The following is a 22,130-nucleotide window of genomic DNA, read 5'->3' on the forward strand; positions in this document are numbered from 1 at the left end:
TCCATAATTTATTACCACTTCCTTCAGTGCTGGACATTAAGGTTATTTCCATTTTCTCTCTATTATAAATAATAGGAGTAAGAACATCTTTGTATATATAGCTCTGTTCCTACAGCTGAATTATATCCTTAGGATAAATTCCCAGGAGTGGGATTAGTAGGTCAAAGGGTATGAACAGCTTTATGGCTCTTAATATTTATTGCTAAATTGCCCAAAGGGTCATTCTAATTTACAGCACCACCTGCAGCACATGAGAATGGCCGTCTCTCCCAGCCCTTCCAGCACCAATGTTTTCAGTCCGTAGTTTCAGGCAAATTTAATAGATATGAAAGGATAACTAGTGACTGTTTTGAATTGTTAATTAAAATTTTTTTTATCAACATTGAACATTTTTCCTTAAGTATATTTCTTGTGTTCTATTTTGTATAAATGGTTTGCTTTTCATGATGGAGTATTATATTTTTTGACACCAGGTAGAACTTAAAATATTTAATCACAAATGTCTAATTCACTCAGGACAAAGAGGGTAATAATGAGTCACTGCCTAGATTCAACAGCCAGCAAGATTTGGCCACATTTGCCTCATCTCCACCTTCTTTTCCTTTTATTTTTTCCTTTGTGCAATTATTTTAAAAGGCAAATCCCAGACATTCTGCGTGTTTCACTAGGCATCTCTAGAACATGTGCACTTTTTCCTACTGTAATCATAATTAGTTATTATTGCATGTTAGTTTTCACAGCTAACAAAATCAATGATAATTCTTGGTCCCATTTGATATCGGTCTGTAATAACATTTTCCAAAATGTCTTTAAAAAGTCTTTTAATAGTACTTTGCCCCAATCAGCATACAGAGAAGTCCACTATACTTGGTTGCTAGGTTTCTTAAAGTCCTTTGATCTAGAGCATGCTCCGTTTACTCCCCTCACCCCCAAATCAAGTTTACCCCGACCCAGTGACTTACTGCAGGAACTAAGTCAGCTGTCTATAAATGTTCCCACATTCTGAATTTGACTTTTTGTCTCCTTATTAGCTTGATTAGATTCTGTTTCAACTTTTTTTAGTCGGGGGAGGCAAGACTACTTCCTGGGTGATTCATTTTGTACTGCTCTGGGGGCACATATTGTCTGGTGATCCCACTTTGAGTGATGGTGAGGCTGGCTGTGGATTCAGGTGGTGACAGCCCTCAACACAGTTATCAGGTTCCTCATCAGCTTTGCCCCTCAGTATTTCATCTGTCCATGAAAGTTGCTTGAGTCTGTTAGTAATATTTCCTAGGTATCACACAATGGTGATTTCCAAATTTTCTCTTTCCTTCTCCATTTATTACCTGGAATTCTTCTGTAAAGTAAAACTTTCCTCATAAATTGGGACTTTTTAAAGTAATCTCAACATGCAGTTTGTGCAAGCAAGGCAGGATAAATGCTTTATCCTTTTCGCTAAATCTTCAAGTTTCTAAGTAAGGAGTTGGTTCCACTGTCATTTCCAATTGTTGCTGCTTTGTTCTTTCTTTTTTAAGAATCATAAAATGCTCAGGGTTTTAACAAAATATATATATTCCATGTGTTTTACTTAATTACATTCTTTTTGATGTACAAATTGTCTTGTCTTTGACCCAAGGGAGACCCTTCATGTATTTGTTTTCAGGTAGAATAAGGTGTCTCAGGCTTATCTAGTATATTTTTAAAAAAGCAAACAAAAATTATGAGTTCATACTGATACTTTCATTTCAAATCTAACAAAACTTTTTTTTTTTTACCTCTTTGATTTCATACTCATATTTCTTACTCTTACACTAAAGACCTTGGCTCCAAATGTTATTATACAATCTATCAAATAGTTTCAAAATATAATACTAACATTACTATCCAAATTTTCCCAGGGCGTGAGAGGCTTTTTGCAATTCTTCTTATCTTTAGAATACATCCACTAAAACTATCCAGTCAAATTACCTTGTTTTAACAGTGCCTGAATTACTTCTTTTAACAATTTGATATACAGTTAAGTTCCTTTATTTCAGCTTGTTTTCAAATTTTAGGAGTCACTTTCCCCCTGCCTTTTTGGTTTTTATTTTTTGAATCTATAAAATGTGCTTCCAAGATTGAACCTGTATAACAATGTTATTAGCAGAAAAGTCTTTCTTCCGTCTCTTCCTTCTAATTTCCTTCCTCCCTCTCCCTCTTGGTAAATATTAAGACTTGTTTGATCTTTGTAGTGTTTCTTTTTGCAAGTATTCATTCATATGTCTTCAGCAGTTTTACACCAAAGCCAGCACACCATACATTCCTTACAATATACTGTATCAGGGTTTTAGAGATCTTCACTTTTTCTCGAAGGTTACAAGGAAATCCATTGTTAAGATGTACCATAGTTAATCAGCCACTTATTGATGGAGTTCTGTCTTTGTGTGTGTGTGTTTTCTAAAATCCTATGTCCCAGTCATTTCATATTTTGGCTAATGTATCTATAGGATCTATTCCTCGAAATAGAATTGCTGGGTCAAAGGTTAAGTGTAATTGTACACTTGTACTTCTTTTAATTATTACTAGAGTCCCTTCCATAGGAATTGTGTCATTTTGAACAGAGAGGGATTTTTAAAAAGAGGTTTTGCAGATGCTCAAATTTCATATAAAAATTGTTGGAAAATTAGTGCATTCTTCCAAATCACATGTTATTTATTGAACCCACACTCTGTTCCCACTATTGTCCAAGACATGGCCTGGTACAGAGCACTGTGGTTCCTGCTTTTAGGAAACCTGCGATTTGTCCATGGAGACATGATTCGTGAGTGAAAAACAAATGGTACTCCAAGATAGATATAGTATAAAAACAAAGGGAAAAAACCCAGCTCAAGCCCCTGTCTTTCAGAGCACTTCCCTGCTTGCCCCAGGCCTCAGGAGTCCTCAATCCTCTGAATTTCATTATTACTTTCAGTGACGGTGCCCTTTTCCCCAGAGCAAAACTTTTGACACTTAGTTGAACAAATATGAATATACAGACAGGACCAACAGAGCTGAATGTTGGAAATACAGGCTGTGGCATAAATTCAAGCTGAATAAATTTTTTATGTAGAGTTACGTCCACACTTCTCATCAGTGAAGTTTTACTAAGGGTTCCACGGTAAAATCAGTGCAGAAATGTTAGGCTAAATAAACCTAATGAAACAACTCCACAACCATGTTTGATGTCCCAAGCTTACCTGGGCACAGAACCCCCCTCTCCATGGAGCACCTCATGTTAATACTGTTGTACAGAACACAGAAGAACCAATATGTAGTTTCTGTTTGAATGAAAGCCAAATGAAAGCTTCTCTTCTAGTTGATTAAGTTGTACGGTTCTGCATTTTTGATTAACAATGTCCAATTTGTTTCTTTCTAGATTGAATCACTAAAGAAGAAGGTGCAGCAGAAACAACTCTTAATATTGCAGCTTTTAGAAAAGATATCTTTCTTAGAAGGAGAGGTAAGAAGCTATGTTTCTTCATGCTGGTGTCTTCCCTACCATTAAATTTTATGTTGCTGAGCCTACCACCGACACTTAATTAAAAATATGGCTATTTCCTGGCCTTATAAAATTGATTGAAGGTTAACTGCCAACATTGAAAATGAGGTTCTGACAGCTAGTTTTTCTTTACCATCTGAGTCTCCTTATCCTCCCTTGTTACTCACCTCTGCTTTTTGGCTCCCATTTTTCTTATTCAGGAATTTTCTTAGCAAGTTGGATAGGCTGCTGATGAATGCTGATAACTCTCCACATCTGTGTTGTGCTTTATAATTTGCCAAGTATTTTCACATACATCTCTCACACGATTTTCTCAACAACTTTAAGAAAGGCAAGATGAGGTTTATTCTCTCAATAATAACAACAAAGAGGCACAGGGAAGGCAAATAGCTTTTCTCAAGGTTACACAGTTCAGTGCCAGAGCCAGGCTGAGAGACAGACTCCTCACCCAGTGCTCTTCTGTGACATCGAGTCAACACGCTTTAGAGGTGACTTGTTTAATCACTAAGTCGTGTGCTACTCTTTGTGACCCCATGGACTGTAGCTCCTCTGTCCATGGGATTGCCCAGGCAAGGATTTTGGAGTGGGTTGCCATTTCCTTCTCCAGGGGATCTTCTTGACCCAGTGATCGAACCCACATCTTCTGCTTGGCAGCTAGGTTCTTTACCACTGAGCCGCCAGGGAAGCCCCAGAGGTGACTTAATTTCACTGAAAACGTCTATGATATTTAGTATTCATGACTTTATGGCCTTTTGAAAGGCATTTTGGGAATTTTGTGGAGGTTCCAGGGAAGGAAATTACGGAGTTGAAAGAACTTTAAGAGCTTAGGTGTTAATAGAAGTGGAAGCCTTCTGTTTTCTCTGAAGGCTTTTTATTAAGAACTTGGCATTGAGCCTCTTCATTTAAGGCTCCGTGAATCTCTCCTGTCTGTGTCCCTGTTATAGTCCTTCCCCAGTGAGAGACAGCCCAGGAGAGAATGGCGAAGTACGGACACAGGAGAGTAACGACAGTAATTAAGCTCCTAGTGTGTGCTGGGCGCTTTTACTTTCTGTATCTTTTGTATACCATAGAGTCATGAGTGGAATCAGGCTTGCCTAGGATTGAACCCTACATTCTTATTAGCTGGGTGACCCTGGAAAGGTCTCTTCGAATTAGAACCTGAGGATGATAACTGCACCTACGTGTGTGTCCATGTGATGGGAGTGCGTAGAAAGTGGCTGGCATGCCTAAGCAATCAATCATTTTTTCTTTAGTAAGAGGGGTGAGTTAGATTGTATTTCCTCCATTTTATAGCTAAAGAAACTGAGGTTCAGGGATTTAAGGAACCCGCCCAAAGTGATAGTTATAAGTGAGTAAGCCTGAGCACTTAACCACCATGTTTGTAGGGGTGCGAGCAGGGTCTTTGTTTCCTCTGTTTCAGGGGGGCTGCCTATAAAAGTCATAAGCAGAAGCCCCTCATAACGGGCTCATTGTCCTGACAGCTGAGTAAGTAGACATTTGTCCTGTCCCCTGAGTCCAACTCTAGCTTTATGAATGGAGACTTCTGTATCGAAGACTGTCCTCTGAGATCACAGCTCCCTGTGGAGGAATCACAGCTCCACAGTGAGAGTCAGAGAGCGTGTGACCTGGTGAAAGTCATGGGTCCCGAGAGAGGCTGGTTCCAGGAAGGAGATGCTGACAGGAGAGGCAGAGGGTTACCCAAGACCGTGTCCACCCCCTTCCGTCTCCCCCGGCTGGCTGTGCTCTCAAGCCGGCTCCCCTGCTGGGAAATTAGAAAATGCCCAAGGGGGGACTGTGCTTTGAGAAGAGCCTTACACATATGTGTGCTTTTGATTTGGTGAACTCCTCTCTTCTCTTCATTTGGGTTGCCCAGACCCTGAGATGTGGATGTGAGTCTGATAGTTTAGTTAGGAGGTGATCCCTGAAAGCCCCAGTGGGGAGAGGAGAAATGAGTCAGGGAAAGCGTGAAGGCCTCTACCGACGACCTTACTGAGACTGCCACTGGGGATGGCTGCTGCTCACTTGCCCTGGGTGTCCAGGGGAGATGGCGCGCACTAGCCTCTGAGATATCCTTACCAGAAGGTCTGAAAGCTGGGGTATTTGTCCACTAACTCCCATCAGTAGTTGGTTGAGGCCTGCTTCAGGAGGTTGTGGCAATTCTGGCCTGCCCTGGGCAAAGCCAACTGGCTCCGGTGGGCAGAGGAAGCCCCCCAGGTAAAAAGTCATAAAGGCATGTCAGGAATTGGTGAGTATCCAGAGCATGGGGGTAGGGTGGCTGTGTCTGCTGTGTGTATCCAAAAAGTCATTCAGAATGGTTTGAAAACCATTTCTCCTTGAGCATTTAAACACTGACTATAGATTTGGTTGATAAAATTTCCCTAAACTATTTAAATTCTACTACAAATTTAGAATGGCTAATTCCTTTTGATCATCCATCTTAAACAACAGATAAACATATACAGCATGTCAAGATTTAATAATACATTTACACTTTAACTTATTCTAAAATATTAAGTATCTTGGGTTTAGTTTATATCTTCATTGTGTTCTTGGTTTTTAAGATCTTTGAAAGGCCATTGTTTCATTTATTTCAGTGTTTTCTTAGAGTTAACCTAAATGTCATTGTGACATTTTCCAGACAGTTGCACTGATCTTTCATATCCAGAGGACAAGGAATACCTTTTCTGAGTAGCAAAGCCTACAGGATGCTGACTCTTGGAGGGACACATTCTGGCTTTATGGTATAGGACTAGGTGGCTTCAAGGTGATTCAAACTCAGGACCGCTTATCATTGGGGTGTGTTGACCTATCTTTAGTACTGTTAAAAATGTGTATATTCCTTATTGACACTTTACCATTCTTTGTCGGACCAGGTAGAGATTTCACCTCTTAGGAGCTGAGTTTGAGCTCTTGGTTTTCCTCTTCGGGTTGTGTGAGCAGTTGATGATGTTACAAACACACTGCTGTCATCTCCTTGTTAATTGTGTGTGACCACGATGCCAGTGCATCTCTGCCTCTCTTTTCACCTGCTTGTTGTATGACCACCAATGCCAAGCAGTCCTTCCAAGGGCCCGCAATCCTGCCTGACTTGGCTTATAGTTTCTTTTGTTATTTTTTCCTACTCACCACAGAAATCACAGAAAACAGACATGTAATTAACACTCTGTAAAAGAAACTACATGGCCTTATATAGGAATGCTTTTCAGTTTTAAAGGTCAATAACAAATTATAACATATCTTATTATTCTCATCTTTCTTTGTTATGAAAACTTCCTTTCTCTACACTTTATATTAATTTTCCTTTTGTACGACATCGTGAACAAAAGGGATTTCACAGACTCATGTTGCTTCCACGGTGATTTTCCCTTCTCTTAAGTTTCGAAGCGCAGAGTATCACAGCTCATCTGGGGAGAGAGTTCTGCAGTCCCTTCCTCTCGCACGTAGCAGAGTTCCTGATACCTGTGGAGTCATTCTTGCTGTTTGGCAACAGGCATTTCAGATCTGTTCCCGTTGTTGTCCAATCCCAAGATATGATATGATACTGGCCTGTTTCCAAGGAGCCCTGGTTTTAGTGGAGAATAGTGCTGCTGATTACCTGGGCATGAGCGTTGGTAGTGGGCTAAACTGCTGAGCTTATGTTAGGCCCATTTTATTTGTTTTGTTTTGTTTATTTATTTTTTATTGAAGTACAGTTGAATTACAGTGTTGTATTACTGCTGTATAGCAAAGTTGTTGTTATTGTTGTTGTTGTTCAGACCCTCAGTCATATCCGACTCTGCAACACCATGGACTGAAGCACGCCAGGCTTCCCTGTCCTTCACTCTCTCTTGGGGTTTGCTCAAACTCATGTCCATTGAGTCATTGATGCTATCCAACCATCTCATCCTCTGTCACCCCCTTCTTCTGCCCTCAATCTTTCCCAGCATCAGGGTTTTTTCCAGTGAGTCGGCTCTTTGCATCATGTGGCTAAATTATTGGAGCTTCAGCTTCAGCGTCAGTCCTTCCAATGAATATTCAGGACTGATTTCCTTAGGATTGACTGTTTTGATCTCCTTGCTGTCCAAGGGACTCTCAAGAGTCTTCTCCACCACAATTCGAAAGCATCAGTTCATCGGCGCTCAGCCTTCTGTATGGTCCAACTCTCACATCTGTACGATTACTGGAAAAAACCATTGCTTTAGCTAGTGGCTCAGACAGTAAAGCATCTGCCTGCAATGTGGGATACCCGGGTTCGATCCCTGGGTCAGGAAGATCCCCTGGAGAAGGAAATGGCAACCCACTCCAGTACTCTTGCCTAGAAAATTCCATGGATGGAGGAGCCTGGTGGGCTACAGTCCATGGGGTCACCAAGAGTTGGATACGACTGAGCGACTTCACTTCACTTGGCTAGACAGACCTTTGTCAGCAAAGTGATGTCTCTTGCTTTTTAATACACTGTCAAGGAGCAAGTGCATTTTAATTTCATGGCTGTAGTCACCATCCGCCATGATTTTGGAGCCCAAGAAAATAAAGTCTCTCACTGTTTCTGTTGTTTACCCATCTATTTGCCATGAAGTGATGGGACCAGATTCCATGATCTTAGTTTTCTGAATGTTGAGTTTTAAGCCAGCTTTTCCACTCTTCCTATTTCACCTTCATCAAAAGGCTCTTTAGTTCTTCACTTTCTGCCATTAGGGTGGTGTCATCTGTATATCTGAGGTTATTGATATTTCTCCCTGAAATCTTGATCCCAGCTTGTGATTTCATCAAGCCTGGTATTTCACATGCTGTACTCTGCATATAAGTTAAATAAGCAGGGTGACAATATACAGCCTTTCCAATTTTGAACCAGTCCACTGTTCTATGTCCAGTTCTAACTGTTGCTTCTTGATCTGCACACAGGTTTCTCAAGAGGCAGGTCAAGATGGTCTGGTATTCCCATCTCTTTCAGAATTTTCTACAGTTTGTTGTGATCCACACAGTCAAAGGCTTTAGTATAGTCAATGAAGCAGATATTTTTCTGGAATTTCCTTGCTTTTTCTATGATCCAGTGGATGTTGGCAATTTGATCTCTGGTTCCTCTGCCTTTTCTAAATCCAGCTTGTACATCTGGAAGTTCTCGGTTCACATACTGTTGAAGTCTAGCTTAAAGGATTTTGAGCATTACCTTGCTAGCATGTGAAATGAGCACAATTGTACAGTAGTTTAAACATTCTTTGGCATTGCCCTTCTTTGGGATTGGAATGAAAACTGACCTTTTCCAGTCCTGTGGCCACTGCTGAGTTTTCCAAATTTACTGGCATATTGAGTGCAGCACTTTAACAGCCTCATCTTTTAGGATTTGAAATAGCTCAGTGGAATTTCATCACTTCCACTAGCTTTGTTCATAGTAATGCTTCCTAAGGCCCACTAGACTTTGGACTCCAGAATTTCTGACTCTAGGTGAGTGATCATACCATCGTGGTTATCTTGAGTCATTAAGACCTTTTTCGTATAGTTCTTTTGTGTATTCTTGCCACATCTTCTTAATATCTTCTGCTTCTGTTAAGTCCATACTGTTTCTGTCCTTTATTGTGCCCATCTTTGCATGAAATGTTCCCTTGGTATCTCTGATTTTCTTGAAGAGATCTCTAGTCTTTTCCATTCTGTTGTTTTCCCCTGTTTCTTTGCATTGATCACTCAAGGCTTTCTCATCTCTCCTTGTTATTCTTTGGAACTCTGCATTCAGATGGGTTTATCTTTCCTCTTCTCCTTTGCCTTTCATTTCTCTTCTTTTCTCAGCTGTTTGTAAAGCCTCCTCAGGCAACCATTTTGCCCTGTTGCACTTATTTCTCTTGGGGATGGTTTTGGCCAACACCTCCTGTACAGTGTTACAAACCTCTGTCCATAGTTCTTCAGGCATTCTATCAGATCTAATCCCTTGAATCTATTTGTCACTTCTAATATATAATCATAAGGGATTTGATTTGGGTCATACCTGGATGGTTTTCCCTACCTTCTTCAATTTAAATCTGAGTTTTGCAATAAGGAGGTCATGATCTCAGCCACAGTCAGCTCCTGGTCTTGTTTTTGTTGATTGTATAGAGCTTCTCCATCTTTGGCTGCAAAGAATATGACCAGTCTGATTTCGGTACTGACCATCTGGTGATGTCCATGTGTAGAGTCTTCTCTTGTGTTGTTGGAAGAGGGTGTTTGCTATGACCAGTGTGTTCTCTTGGCAAAATTCTGTTAGTCTTTGCCCTGCTTCATTTTGTACTCTAAGGCCAAACTTGCCTGTCACTCCAGGTATCTCTTGACTTCCTGCTTTTGCATTCCAGTCTCCTATAATGAAAAGGAAATCTTCTCTTTGGTGTTAGTTCTAGAAGGTCTTGTAGGTCTTCACAGAACCATTCTTCTTCCTCTTCTTCTGTGGGGCATATACTTGGATTACTGTGATGTTGAATGGTTTAAATTGGAAACAAACCGAAATCATTCTATCATTTTTGAGGCTGCACCCAAGTACTGAATTTTGGACTCTTTTGTTGACTACTCCATATCTTCTAAGAGATTCTTGACCACAGTAGTAGTAGTAGATAATAGTAGATACTAATAGATAAAATGGTCATCTGAATTAAATTCACCCATTCCTGTCCATTTTATTTCACTGATTACTAAAATGTTGATGTTCACTCTTGCCATCTCCTGTTTGTCCACTTCCAATTTACCTTGATTCATGGACCTAACATTCCAGATTCTTTTGCAACATCGTTCTTTACAGCATCGGACTTTACTTCGACCACCAGGCACATCCACGACTGAGCATCATTTCCGCTTTGGCTCAGCCTCTTTATTCCTTTTGTGGCTCTTTCTCTGCTCTTCTTGAGTAGCATACTGATCTGGGGGTGGGGGTGGGGTTCATCTTTCAGTTTCATATCTTTTTTCCTTTTTATGCTATTCACAGGGTTCTCAAGGCAAGAAGGCTGGAGTGATTTGCTATTCCCTTCTCCAGTGTACCAGTATAGCAAAGTGACTCAGTTATATTCTTTTTCATTATGGTTTATCACAGGATATTAAATATAATTTCTTATGCTGTACAGTAGAACCCTGTTGTTTAAAGACCATTTTAGTAGTGACAAAATTGGGGAAAATATGTTTTTTTTTTTAAGATTCTGAGGTTGCACTGACATTTTCCAAATTTATCTAGTTGTTTTGCTTTATAATACAGGGTCCTGTTGGCCACTAAGAACTTCTCTTATGTTGACCTATTCTAACACCAAGAATTTTTATTCCTTGACTTTCCATTCTCTGCTTTACTGTAATGATGCCAATGATGGTGTTTTAGTTATCTTCAAAAAGTTTTGGTGGACAGAGCGAGTATCCTAGTCCTGTCTGATTAATAAACTAGCTGCTGCTGCTGCTAAGTCACTTCAGTCACTTCCCACTGTGTGCGAGCCCATAGACATCAGCCCACCAGGCTCCCCCGCCCCTGGGATTCTCCAGGCAAGAACACTGGAGTGGGTCACCATTTCCTTCTCCAATGCAGGAAAGTGAAAAGTGAAAGTGATGTCCCTCAGTCGTGTCCGACTCTTAGCGACCCCATGGACCGCAGCCTACAGGCTCCTCCATCCATGGGATTTTCCAGGCAAGAGTACTGGAGTGAGGTGCCATTGCTTTCTCCGAATAAACTAGCTACCCTTTGTTAAGGGCCTGACTTCAGACTCTGGAGCTAGACTGCCTGAGTTCCAGTGTCAGCTCTGTCACTTCACTAGTTATGTAAGTTACTTGAGCAAGTTACTTAACTGCTCTGTGCCTTAGGTTGCTCATTTGTAAATGGGAGTCCTCTGCACAGAGTTGTTAGGAAGACTAAATTAGTTAATACTAAGTGATTAGAAAAGTACATAGCTCCCGGTAAATGCCATGTGTTTACTGTTTCTTCAATAGCTAGGTCCCAGGGACTCCTTCTATTGTCAACTGATTTACATTTCCTTTTTGTCCTTCTCTTCCTCCTTCTTTTAAATAGAGAATGTAGATTATTTTGGCCCCTGAATCCATCATATGTACTTACTGGTGCAGAAACTCATTAGATTTTGCAACCCCTTCCTCCACCAGATCCCTAGAAGTTTGTGCTAGCCTGGCCCCATCAGACTAGGTTTTCATCAGCTGATTCAAAAATCTCCTTGATGCAAAAATATGCCCATTCTATTTTATTTTTTTTCCAAATATATTTTTATTCACTCATCTCTTGAAGAAGAAATACCCCGTCCCTTATTTCCAATATGTTTTACTTTATGTGCTAAGTTGCTTAGTTGTGTCTGACTCTTTGTAACCCATTGACTGTAGCCTGCCAGGCTCCTCTGTCCATGGGATTTTTCAGGCAGGAATACTGGAGTGGGTTGCCATTTCCTTCTCCAGGGGATCTTCCAGACTCAGGGGTTGAACTTGTGTCTTCTGCATGGCAGGCGGTTCTTTACCTGCTGAGAAACTTTTATTAAAATAAAGTTATAAGCATCTGGCTTCATAAGGTTCATCAGCTTTCTGAAACTGAACAGATCCCATTTCATTTTTCTCTGCTGAAAATCCTAAACTTACATTCCAACTCCAAAGTCAGAGGAAAGGAGTCAGATGTCTTGGTTTTGTCCACCCTGCATTTAACGTGTGTTGTGTGGTACATAAACCTCTCAACGTGTCTGCTGTGCATTCCTGGGTCAATTATGAATTTTCCTGTGTGACACTGGGGCAGCAGCACCAGGCACCACGTGCAGGTTTTATTGGACGTGCATTCTTGTTTAGAGCTCGGGCTGCAGCTCCGGCTGCTCCCTCCCTGGGGCCTCGGGAGCCGGGGGAGGAGGTGGCTGCCATTCATCTGTGACATAATTTCCCAAAAATGCCAAGAGGTGCCACACCAAGTCCTTCCTTTCTGGAAGGCGCACAGCCTCCCAAGTTCCTGGGTGGTCTGCATTTCACAGCTCAACACAAGGTGGTGGTGTTTGAGAGTAGGAAAACCCTGGAACCTGATTCTCAGTCCTGGAGCAATCTGTTCTGCAGCACAGGCCAGGCAGTCAGCCGGGGCTGCTCTTTAGTCATAGCCTGTGAGGCTCAGAGCAGAGTGTGTTTGCTTTCCTGCATCAAGACCTACCTTTTAAAATTATTGTTTTTTAAGTATTTCTGTCATCCCGCTCTAACTGTCCTCCTGTTGCCCATATTCAGGCTCTCATCATCCTTTTTTAGGTCCTGTCAACCTTGTATTAATTCATACAAATAAAGCTGCAGCTTTCTAAAGAGTATGGTGACAGATGTTAACTAGACATCCTGCCGTGATCATTTTATAGGGTGTACAAACACCAAATTATATGTTGGATACCTGAAACCTTATTATATGGAAATTAAGCCTCCATTTTTAAGAAAGTGTGTAATTTAATGAGTGTTGATGGTTGTATATACCCGTGAAACCACCACTGCAGACAAGTTGCAGAACGTTTCCATCGCTCTCAAGATCTATTTCCCTTTGCAGTCCATCTCCCTCCCTATTCACCACCAGGCAACCAGGGAGCTTTTTTGGGACTTGTTTGCATTTTATATAAATAGAATTGTATAGTTGTGTGCTCTTTCATGTCTAGTTAGCTTCTTTCACTCAGTGTAATGATTTGAGATATATTCATCTTATATGCATTCTTTTTTTCTGGCAGGATATTTTTTATTAAGATACCACAGTTTATTTCTCCATTCCTTATTGATACACATTTGGGTTGTTTCCAGTTTGGGGCTATTGTGAATAAAGCTGCTGGGAACATTATTGTACAAATCAATATGTGAACTTAGGGTTTATTCTTTTTTTAAAGTAATTAATTTATTTTAAATGAAGCAAAGATGAATATTCTTAATGATAAAAGGTACAATTCACAAAAAAGATAGTCATCATAAACTATTAGACACCTTAACAACAAAGAAACAGACACATAAAGCAAAAATCAGAAGAAATATACGGGAAAAGAAAAAATATCTAATCATAGACATACTAACATTTTCCCGAGAATATTTTTTCAAGTACAGAAAAAATAAGAACGGGGCATCTTGGTCATTAATGATTTAAATATAACAGATTTCTATTTAATTTATATTAATCATATCCTACATAAATATATTTAAAATTTTATATCTCATTAGATATCCATAGGACATTTAGAAAAACTGGCAAAAAGATAAACATGACTAAATTTCAAAAAGTTTACAAAATTTCTTTTTTGTGTGTGTGATTCAGTTATACATATACACGTTATTTTTGAAATTATTTTCCACTATAGGTTATTATAAGATATCGATTATAGTTCCCTGTGCTATACAGTAAACCTTTGTTGCTTGTTGCATATCTATTTTTTAAAATTAGAAATCTAGCATTCTATTCACACTAAGTCAAATAAGTGGAATCTAAATGTCATAAATTTTTTAGTTAGGAAAAATTTCATAAGTTTTCTAAAATATAGCTTATATATATGTATACAAAAGCTTTTCTACTACACTTGATAAAGGTTTGAGAAAGAACATAAAAAAAAAGATGGAGAAATTGGGAACCATAAACTAAATGAAATGGGAGCACTGAATATGAAATAGAAAAAGTGAAACAAACTAGATAAAAGTAAAAGATCCTCATATAATCCAGTTATTTTTAAACATGGCTACTCATTAGAAACATATCTGGAGTGCTGGCAAAAACAGCAATGCCTGGGCATTTGTATTTTTCAGAAAATTCCAAAATAATTCTCATATGCATATGGATTTTTTAAGTGATTACAGGTTTTCCTATTACATGGTAGTTTTGGTGATACAGAATTCTGTAATTTTTCTGCTGACCAATCATAATACAATGGTATTGAGTAATAGTTACATAACCTGGTGGCTCAGAGGTTAAAGCGTCTGCCTCCAATGCGGGAGACCCGGGTTTGATCCCTAGGTCGGGAAGATCCCCTGGAGAAGGAAATGGCAACCCACTCCAGTATTCTTGTCTGGAGAATCCCATGGACGGAGGAGCCTGGTAGGCTACAGTCCACAGGGTCGCAAAGAGTGGGACATGACTGAGCGACCTCGCTTTCTTTCACAATAGTGAAAGATGTTTATCAGTTTTCACAATCAATAACAAGACAAAAAATAAAAGATAATTACAATTGCAAGCCATAATGGGAACATGATTAACCTAACAATATAAAATAATTACATACAATTTGGGGGGGGGTCAAGCAGAGTGATGTGGTAAGTGAAAGTGCATCCATGCACATGTTTTCATCTGCTCAGCCAGTCTATGTCTTTTGGTTGGTGTATTTAAATGTAAATGGTTACATTTAAGGTAATTATCCATATGTATAACCCTGTTGCCATTTTCTTAATTGCTTTGGGTTTATTTTCTGTAGGTAGGGCTTTTCTGTTCTCTTGTTTTAGGCCTAGAGAAGTTCCTTTAGCTTATGTTGTAAAGCTGGTTTGGTGGTGCTTTAATTTTCTCTTATCTGGAAAGCTTTTGATTTCTCCATCAAATCTGAAGGACAGTCTTGTTGGGTGGAATATTCTTGGTTGTAGCTTCTTCCCTTTCATCACTTTAAATATGTCATGCCATTCCCTTCTGGCTTGAAGAGTTTCTGTTGAGAAATCAGCTGATAGCCTGATGGGAGTTCCTTTCCATGTTATTTGTCATTTTTCCCTTGTTGCTTTTAATATTTTATCTCTGTCTTGAATTTTGTCAGTTTGATTACTGTGTGTCTCAGTGTGTTCCTCTTTGCGTTTATCCTGCCTGGGACTCTGTGCTTCCTGGACTTGGTTGATTATTTCCTTTCCCATGTTTGGGAAGTTTTCAGATATTATCTCTTCAAATATTTTCTCAGGTCCTTTTTCTCTCTCTTTTCCTTCTGGGTCCCCTGTAATGCTAATGTTCATGTATTTAATGTTGTCCCAGTGGTCTCTTAGGCTGTTTTCATTTCTTTTCCTTCTTTTTTCTATTTCCTGTTCTGTGGCAGTGATTTCCACCATTCTGTCCTCTATCATTTATCCTCTGTCATTTATCCATGCTTCTGCCTCAGTCATCCTGCTGTGGATTCCTTCTAGTATATTATTGATCTCTGTTTGTTTGTTCTTTAATTCTTCTAGGTCTTTGGTAAGCATTTCTTGCATTACCTCAATTTTTGCCTCCATTCTTTTTCTGAGATCCTGAATCAACTTCACTATCATTATTCTGAATTCTTTTTCTGAAAGGTTGCCTATCTCTGCTTCATTTAGTTGCTTTTCTGGAGTTTTATCTTGTCCCTTCATCTGGGATATAACTTTCTGCTTTTTCATGCTGATTAACTTTCTGTAATGTGGTTTTATTTTAGTTGCTGTGGGATTATGGTTCTTTTTGCTTCTTCTGTCTACCCTCTCTGATGGAGGAGGCTAAGAGGCTTTTGTAAGCTTCCTGAAGGGAAGGACTGGTGGTGGGAAAAACTAGGTCTTTCTCAGTAAAGCTTTAATCCAATTATCTGCTGAAGGATGGGGTTGTGCTCCCTTGCTGGTAATTTTTTGGCCTAAGGAAACCCAGCCCTCGGGTCTATGGGCAATATGGTCAGGTTGGTGGTGGCCTCCAAGAAGGTTTACCCCAAAGGTGACCTCCCCAGACAGCTGCTGCCAGTCCCATGCACCTCCCCCCGCCCCCGTCCCTCTGGGGAGCCCCTGCTGACCTACACCTCCACAGGAGACCCTCCAACACTACCAGGTGGTTTTGGTTCAGTTTCCTGTCGAGTCACTTCTCCTTTCCTCTGAGTCTTGGTGTATACAAGGTTTTGTTTCATCAGAGACCCTGGAGTCTCTGGTCCCCCAGTCCTGTGGGAATTTTGTAATCAAATCCTGCTGGCCTTCAAAGTCAGATTCCCTGGGGATTCCCAGTCCCTTTGCTGGGTCCCCAGGCTGGGAAGCCTGACATGGGGTTCCAAACCTTCACAACAGTGGGAGAACTTCTTTGGTGTTCTTGTTCTCCCATTTGTGGGTCACCCACCCAGAGGGTATGGGATTTGATTTTATCATAATTGTGCCCCTCCTACCATCTAGTTGTGGCTTCTTCTTTGTCTTTGGATGTGGGGTATCTTTTTTTGGTAGGTTTCAAGCATCTTTCTGTTGATGCTTGTTCAACAGCTAGTTGTGATTCTGGTGCTCTTGCAGGAGATGGGCACAAATTCTTTTACTCTGCCATCTTGAATCTGAAGCCCGGGTTTATTCTTGTTGAATAAATTCCTAGTAATGGGGTGGCTGGGATGTATGGTAGATAAAGGTCTAACTTTTAAAGAAACTATCTGTTTATCAAAGGAGTTTACTTTCCCACCAGAAGGTGGACTGTTCAGTTTCTCTGCATCCTCACCCTTAATACTGTCAGTCTTTTTAATGTAGCCATTCTGGAAGGTATGTGGTGGTATCTCATTATGGTGGTATCTCCATGGTTACCAGTGATGCTGAGCATGTTTTAAGTGCTTATTAGCCATTTGTATATATTATTTTTTGAAGTGCTTTCTTTGGCCTATTATTTTATTGAGTTTTACTTTTCTTTTTTATTGTGTTAAGGGTCCTTTATGCATTCTGGATACCAGTTCTTTGTCAGATATATGTATTGTGAACATTTTCTCCCATTTCATGACCTGCTTTTTCATTTTCTTAATGATACCTTTTGGTATCCATTTTTATTTTTGGTAAAGTTCAATTTATCAATTTGTTATGGTTTCTGCTTTTTTAGTTCCTAAGAAATCTTTGCCTATTACAAGGTCACAGAGATTTTCTCCAATGATTTCCTCTAAAAATGATAGGTGTTTTGCTTTTAGTTTTAAGATCCATTTGGACTTAATTTTTGTATTTTATGTGAAGTAAGGATTGATAGTTTTTTTCACCATAGATATCCTATTATTTCTTATTAATGCCTCTTTATTCTGATATTGATCATTTGTCCCCTTCCACCCTTCTTTGATCAATCTAGGTAGAGTGTTATTAATTTTGCTGTTTTCTTTTTAAATTAAAATAGCTTTTGGCTTTGTGGATAGAGAATATTATGTTTTCTGTTTTATTGAGGCCTTTTGCTCTGATATTCATTATTCTCTTCCTTCTAATTATTTTGGTGTTACTTTGCTCTTCTTTTTCTAGCTTCTTGAGGTAGACCTTAGGCCAGTGATTTTAGACCTTTCTTCTTTTCTAATATATGCTTTTAAATCTATGAATGTCCCTTCCCAGCCCTGCTTAACTTGCAACCTACAAGCTTTAATAAGATGTATTTTCATTATCATCCGGTTCAAAATATTTTCTAATTTCCTTTGAGATTCTTCTTTGACTTATCAGTTATTTAGAAGTGTGTTGTTCAGCTTCCAAATATTTGTGGTGTTCTTAGATATCTTATCGTTTTGTATTTCTAATTTAATTGTTATGGTCCTAGAACACGCTTTGTATGGTTTTCATTCTTTTAAATTTAGTTTGACTTGTTTTATGGCTCAGCATATGGTTTCTCTTGGTTGACTATTATAAAAAAATTCATATTCTTCTGTTTTTGTGTGTGTTCTATAAATATCAATTAGATTTAGGTTGTTGATAATATTGTCTGGATTATTTATGATTTTCCTGGTTTTTGTGTAACTGTTCTCTTAGTTGCTCAGAGGGGGTTTAAAGTCCCTTGCTATGATTTCAGACTGTCTATTTAATTTTGTTTTTTACTTCATATATTTTAAAGCTCTCTAATTAGGTACATACACAATTTTGACTGTTGTATTTTGGCATGAATTGATCTCTTTATTATGAAATACCTTTGTTCATACTTTTTGTCTTAAAGTCTCTTTTATCTGGTATTATAATTTCTGCACTCTTAAGTTTATGGTTTACATGGTATATTTTTTCCCATCCACTTATTTTTAACTGATCTGTGTTATTTAAAGTACATCTCCTGTAGACAATATATAGTTAGGTTTTGTTTCTTTATACATTCTGATGTTCTTATACTGAAGTGTACAGTCCATCAACATTTAATTTTTATTGATATGGTTGGATTTAGTTCTGCCATTGCTTGTTTTCTGTTTAGTCCCTCTGGCTTATTTGCTGGTTTCGTTCCCTTCTCTTGCCTTTTTTTGGACTATTCCAAAGTTTTTTAGAATTCCATTTTAATTCATCCATTCATCAATCGGCATTGTGTCTTTAATATTTGAGTGGTTCCTCTAGGTACTATAATATACATCATTAAGTGTTCACAGTCTACTTAGAGGTAATATTGTACCACTTAATATAAAATATAGAAATCTTGCAGGGTCCATTAACCCTTCCCTCTGCTGCCTGAGTTACCTGAGTTATCTATATATAACTATAAACCCACAGTATATTGCTAGAAGTTTTAAGTTGTATGTATTTTGGAGAAATTAAGAGAAAATAATTGTCTTTTATATTTACTCATATAGTATTTATTTCTGATATTCTTCACTCATTCCTGAAAAATCTGAGTTTCTGATACCTCTCTTCAGGGTGAAGAATTTTTATTTAGCATTTTGTATAGTACAGACCAGATGGGGACACATTCACTTAGTTTTTCTTATTCAAAAATAAGGCCTGTAGTTCACCTTCATTATGAAAATATATAGAGAGCTCTAGGTTGACAGTTTCCTTCGTTAGTATTCAGTCTCACCTGGCTTTCATAGTTTTTGATGAGCAACCTTTGGTAATTCAGATTACTGTTTCCCTATATGTAACAGGATGACTTTCAAGATTTTTCTTTGTGTTTTTCACTAGTTTGACTGTAATATGCCAAGGTAGGTTTCTCTTTGAATTGGTTGTCTGAGTTTGATGAGATTCTTGAATTGGTTATATTCAAGAATATATAGTGAATCAATATATAATCAATATATTGGTTATATATATAATCAATATATATCAATATATATTGATTATATATTCAATAATATATAATCAATTTATTGGTTATATTCAATTCTTGAATTTATATAAATTTATGTCTCTTGCCAAATATGGGAAAATTTCAGCCATTCTTTGTTTTCCCCAAGAACCTGGAGATGTACTACCCCCCACCCCACTGCCCCCACATTAGTTCTTTGAATATTTTTTCTGCTCCAGTTTCTTCTTTACTTCTGTGATTCGAGTGTCCCTATGTTAGGCTTTAAAAAATTGTCTCACATTCCATGAAGTTTCATTTATTATTTTCAACATTATCTTATCTTGATTGAATGACTTCTATTAATGTCTTCAAGTTTACTGACTCCTTCCTTTGGCATATCCATTTTTTTCTTAGGGCAATCTAGTGATTGATCAAATTTCAGGCATTGTATTTTTCTGTTCAAAAGTTACCATTTGTTTTCTGTTTATATTTTCTATTTTTTTTTTTTTTCCCTCCTTCATCAGTGATGTGCAGGAAAATAGACTTGTAATTGCTTTAGAAGGTAAAGAATCTGGTTAGACCCAACTGCATCCTGCCTTGCTATGGTGTGTGATGGGTTAGATCTCAGTTCAGTTCTTTAAGCCTTGGCTTCATACTGCTTTCACTTTGCTCCACATGTACATGGTTCAGGGGTCTGCTGAAGACTGGAACTGAGTTTATACACAGAATATAGAATTTCAGTCTTTTCTGACCCTTCCATTTTGGCTTCCCTCTCACTCTTGGTAACGCTTCTATCCCGTAGATTCCTACTGGTTTTTTTTTTTTTCCTACCAGACAGATGATCTTTCTACCGAATTTTTACTGTGTTTGTGCTGCCTCCACTATGACTATTCTGCTCTTGGGCAAAGCTGCAAACAGAAACAAAAGAATCACAGAGAACCCAGCCAATGCTTGTCATCTGCTCCCAGTTTTACCTCCTGTCTAAAACTTACGTGTCCTTCAGTCTCTGCAGACCTCAGTTGTTGTTTGTCTTCTGTCCAAGGTTGATAGCTATTCTTTGCACGAGTCTCTATTTTTTAAATTAAATTATTTATTTAAATTGGATGATAATTTCTTTACAATATTGAGATGGTTTTTGTCATACATCAACATGAATCGGCCAGAGGTATACATGTGTCCCCCCATCCTGAACCCTCTCCCTCCCCATCCCATCCCTCTGGGTTGTCCCAGAGCACTGGCTTTGGGTGCTCTGCTTCATGCATCAAACTTGGACTGGTCATCTATTTTACACATGGTAATATATATGTTTCAATGCTATTCTCTCAAATCATCTCACCCTCGTCTTCTCCCACAGAGTCCAAAAGTCTGTTCTTTACGTCTGTGTCTCTTCTGCTGCCCTGCATGTAGGATAGTTATTACCGTCTCTCTAAAGTCCATGCTGCTAAATCATTCCAGCCGTGTCCGACTCTGTGCGACCCCATAGACGGCAGCCCGCCAGGCTCCCCCGTCCCTGGGATTCTCCAGGCAAAAACACTGGGGTGGGTTGCCATTTCCTTCTCCAGTGCATAAAGTGAAAAGTGAAGGTGAAGTCGCTCAGTCATATCCGACTCTTAGCGACCCCATGGACTGCAGCCTACCAGGCTCCTCCATCCATGGGATTTTCCAGGCAAGAGTACTGGAGTGGGGTGCCATTGCCTTCTCCATTCTAAAGTCCATATCTATGTGTTAATATACAGTATTTGTGTTTCTCTTTCTGACTTACTTCACTCTGTATAATAGGCTCCAGGTTCATCCACCTCATTAGAACTGACTCAAATGCATTCCTTTCTATAGCTTAGTAATATTCCATTATGTATATGTACTACAACTTCCTTATCCATTCAACTGCTGATGGACATCTAGGTTGCTTCCATGTCCTGGCTATTGTAAATAGTGCTGCAGTGAGCACTGGGGTATATAAGTCTCTTTCAATTCTGGTTTCCTTGGGGTATATGCACAGCAGTGGGATTGCTGGGTCATATGGCAGTTCTATTCCGTTTTTTAAAAGAATCTCCACACTGTTCTCCATAGTGGCTGTACCAGTTTGCACTCCCACCAACAGTGTAAGAGGGTTCCCTTTTCTCCACACCTTCTCCAGCATTTATTGTTTGTACACTTTTTGATGATGGCCATTCTGACCAGTGTGAGATGATTCCTCATTGTGGTTTTGATTTGCATTTCTCTAATAATGAGTAATGATGAGCTTCTTTTCATGTGTTTATTAGCCATCTATTTGTCTTCTTTGGAGAAAGGTCTGTTTAGTTCTTTTGCCCACTTTTTGATTGGGTTATTTTTCTGGTATTGAGCTGTATGAGCTGCTTGTATATTTTGGAGATTAATTCTTTGTCAGTTGCTTTATTTGCTATTATTTTCTCCCATTCTGAAGGCTATCTTTTCACCTTACTTGTAGATTCTTTCGTTGTGCAAAAGCATTTAATTAGGTCCCATTTGTTTATTTTCATTTTTATTTCCATTACTCTGGGAAGTGGGTCATAGAGGATCTTGCTGTAATTTATGTCGGAGAGTGTTCTGCCTATGTTTTCTTCTAAGGGTTTTATAGTTTCTGGTTTTACATTTAGATCTTTAATTCATTTTGAGTTTATTTTTGTGTATGGTGTTAGAGAGTGTTCTAGTTTCATTCTTTTACACGTGGTTGACCAGTTTTCCCAGCACCACTTGTTGAAGAGACTGTCTTTTTCTCCATTGTATATTTTTGAGGAGGCTCTATTTAACTGCTTACTTCTATATACTAGAAGTGCGGCTCTCACTCTA

General features: G+C 38.9%; 1 protein-coding gene across 1 annotated transcript in view; it reads left to right on the forward strand.

Annotated features, from left to right (window-relative positions):
* MYZAP (myocardial zonula adherens protein) overlaps positions 1 to 22,130 on the forward strand; it is a 115,068-nt gene that overhangs the window by 70,315 nt on the left and 22,623 nt on the right. The window contains exon 11 of the mRNA XM_005685718.3: positions 3,377 to 3,460. Within this exon, the coding sequence (XP_005685775.2) occupies positions 3,377 to 3,460 (84 nt within the window). The remainder of the gene's footprint in view (positions 1 to 3,376; positions 3,461 to 22,130) is intronic.

This window comes from Capra hircus, chromosome 10 (assembly GCF_001704415.2).
Source record: "Capra hircus breed San Clemente chromosome 10, ASM170441v1, whole genome shotgun sequence".
Classification (NCBI taxonomy): Eukaryota; Metazoa; Chordata; class Mammalia; order Artiodactyla; family Bovidae; genus Capra; species Capra hircus.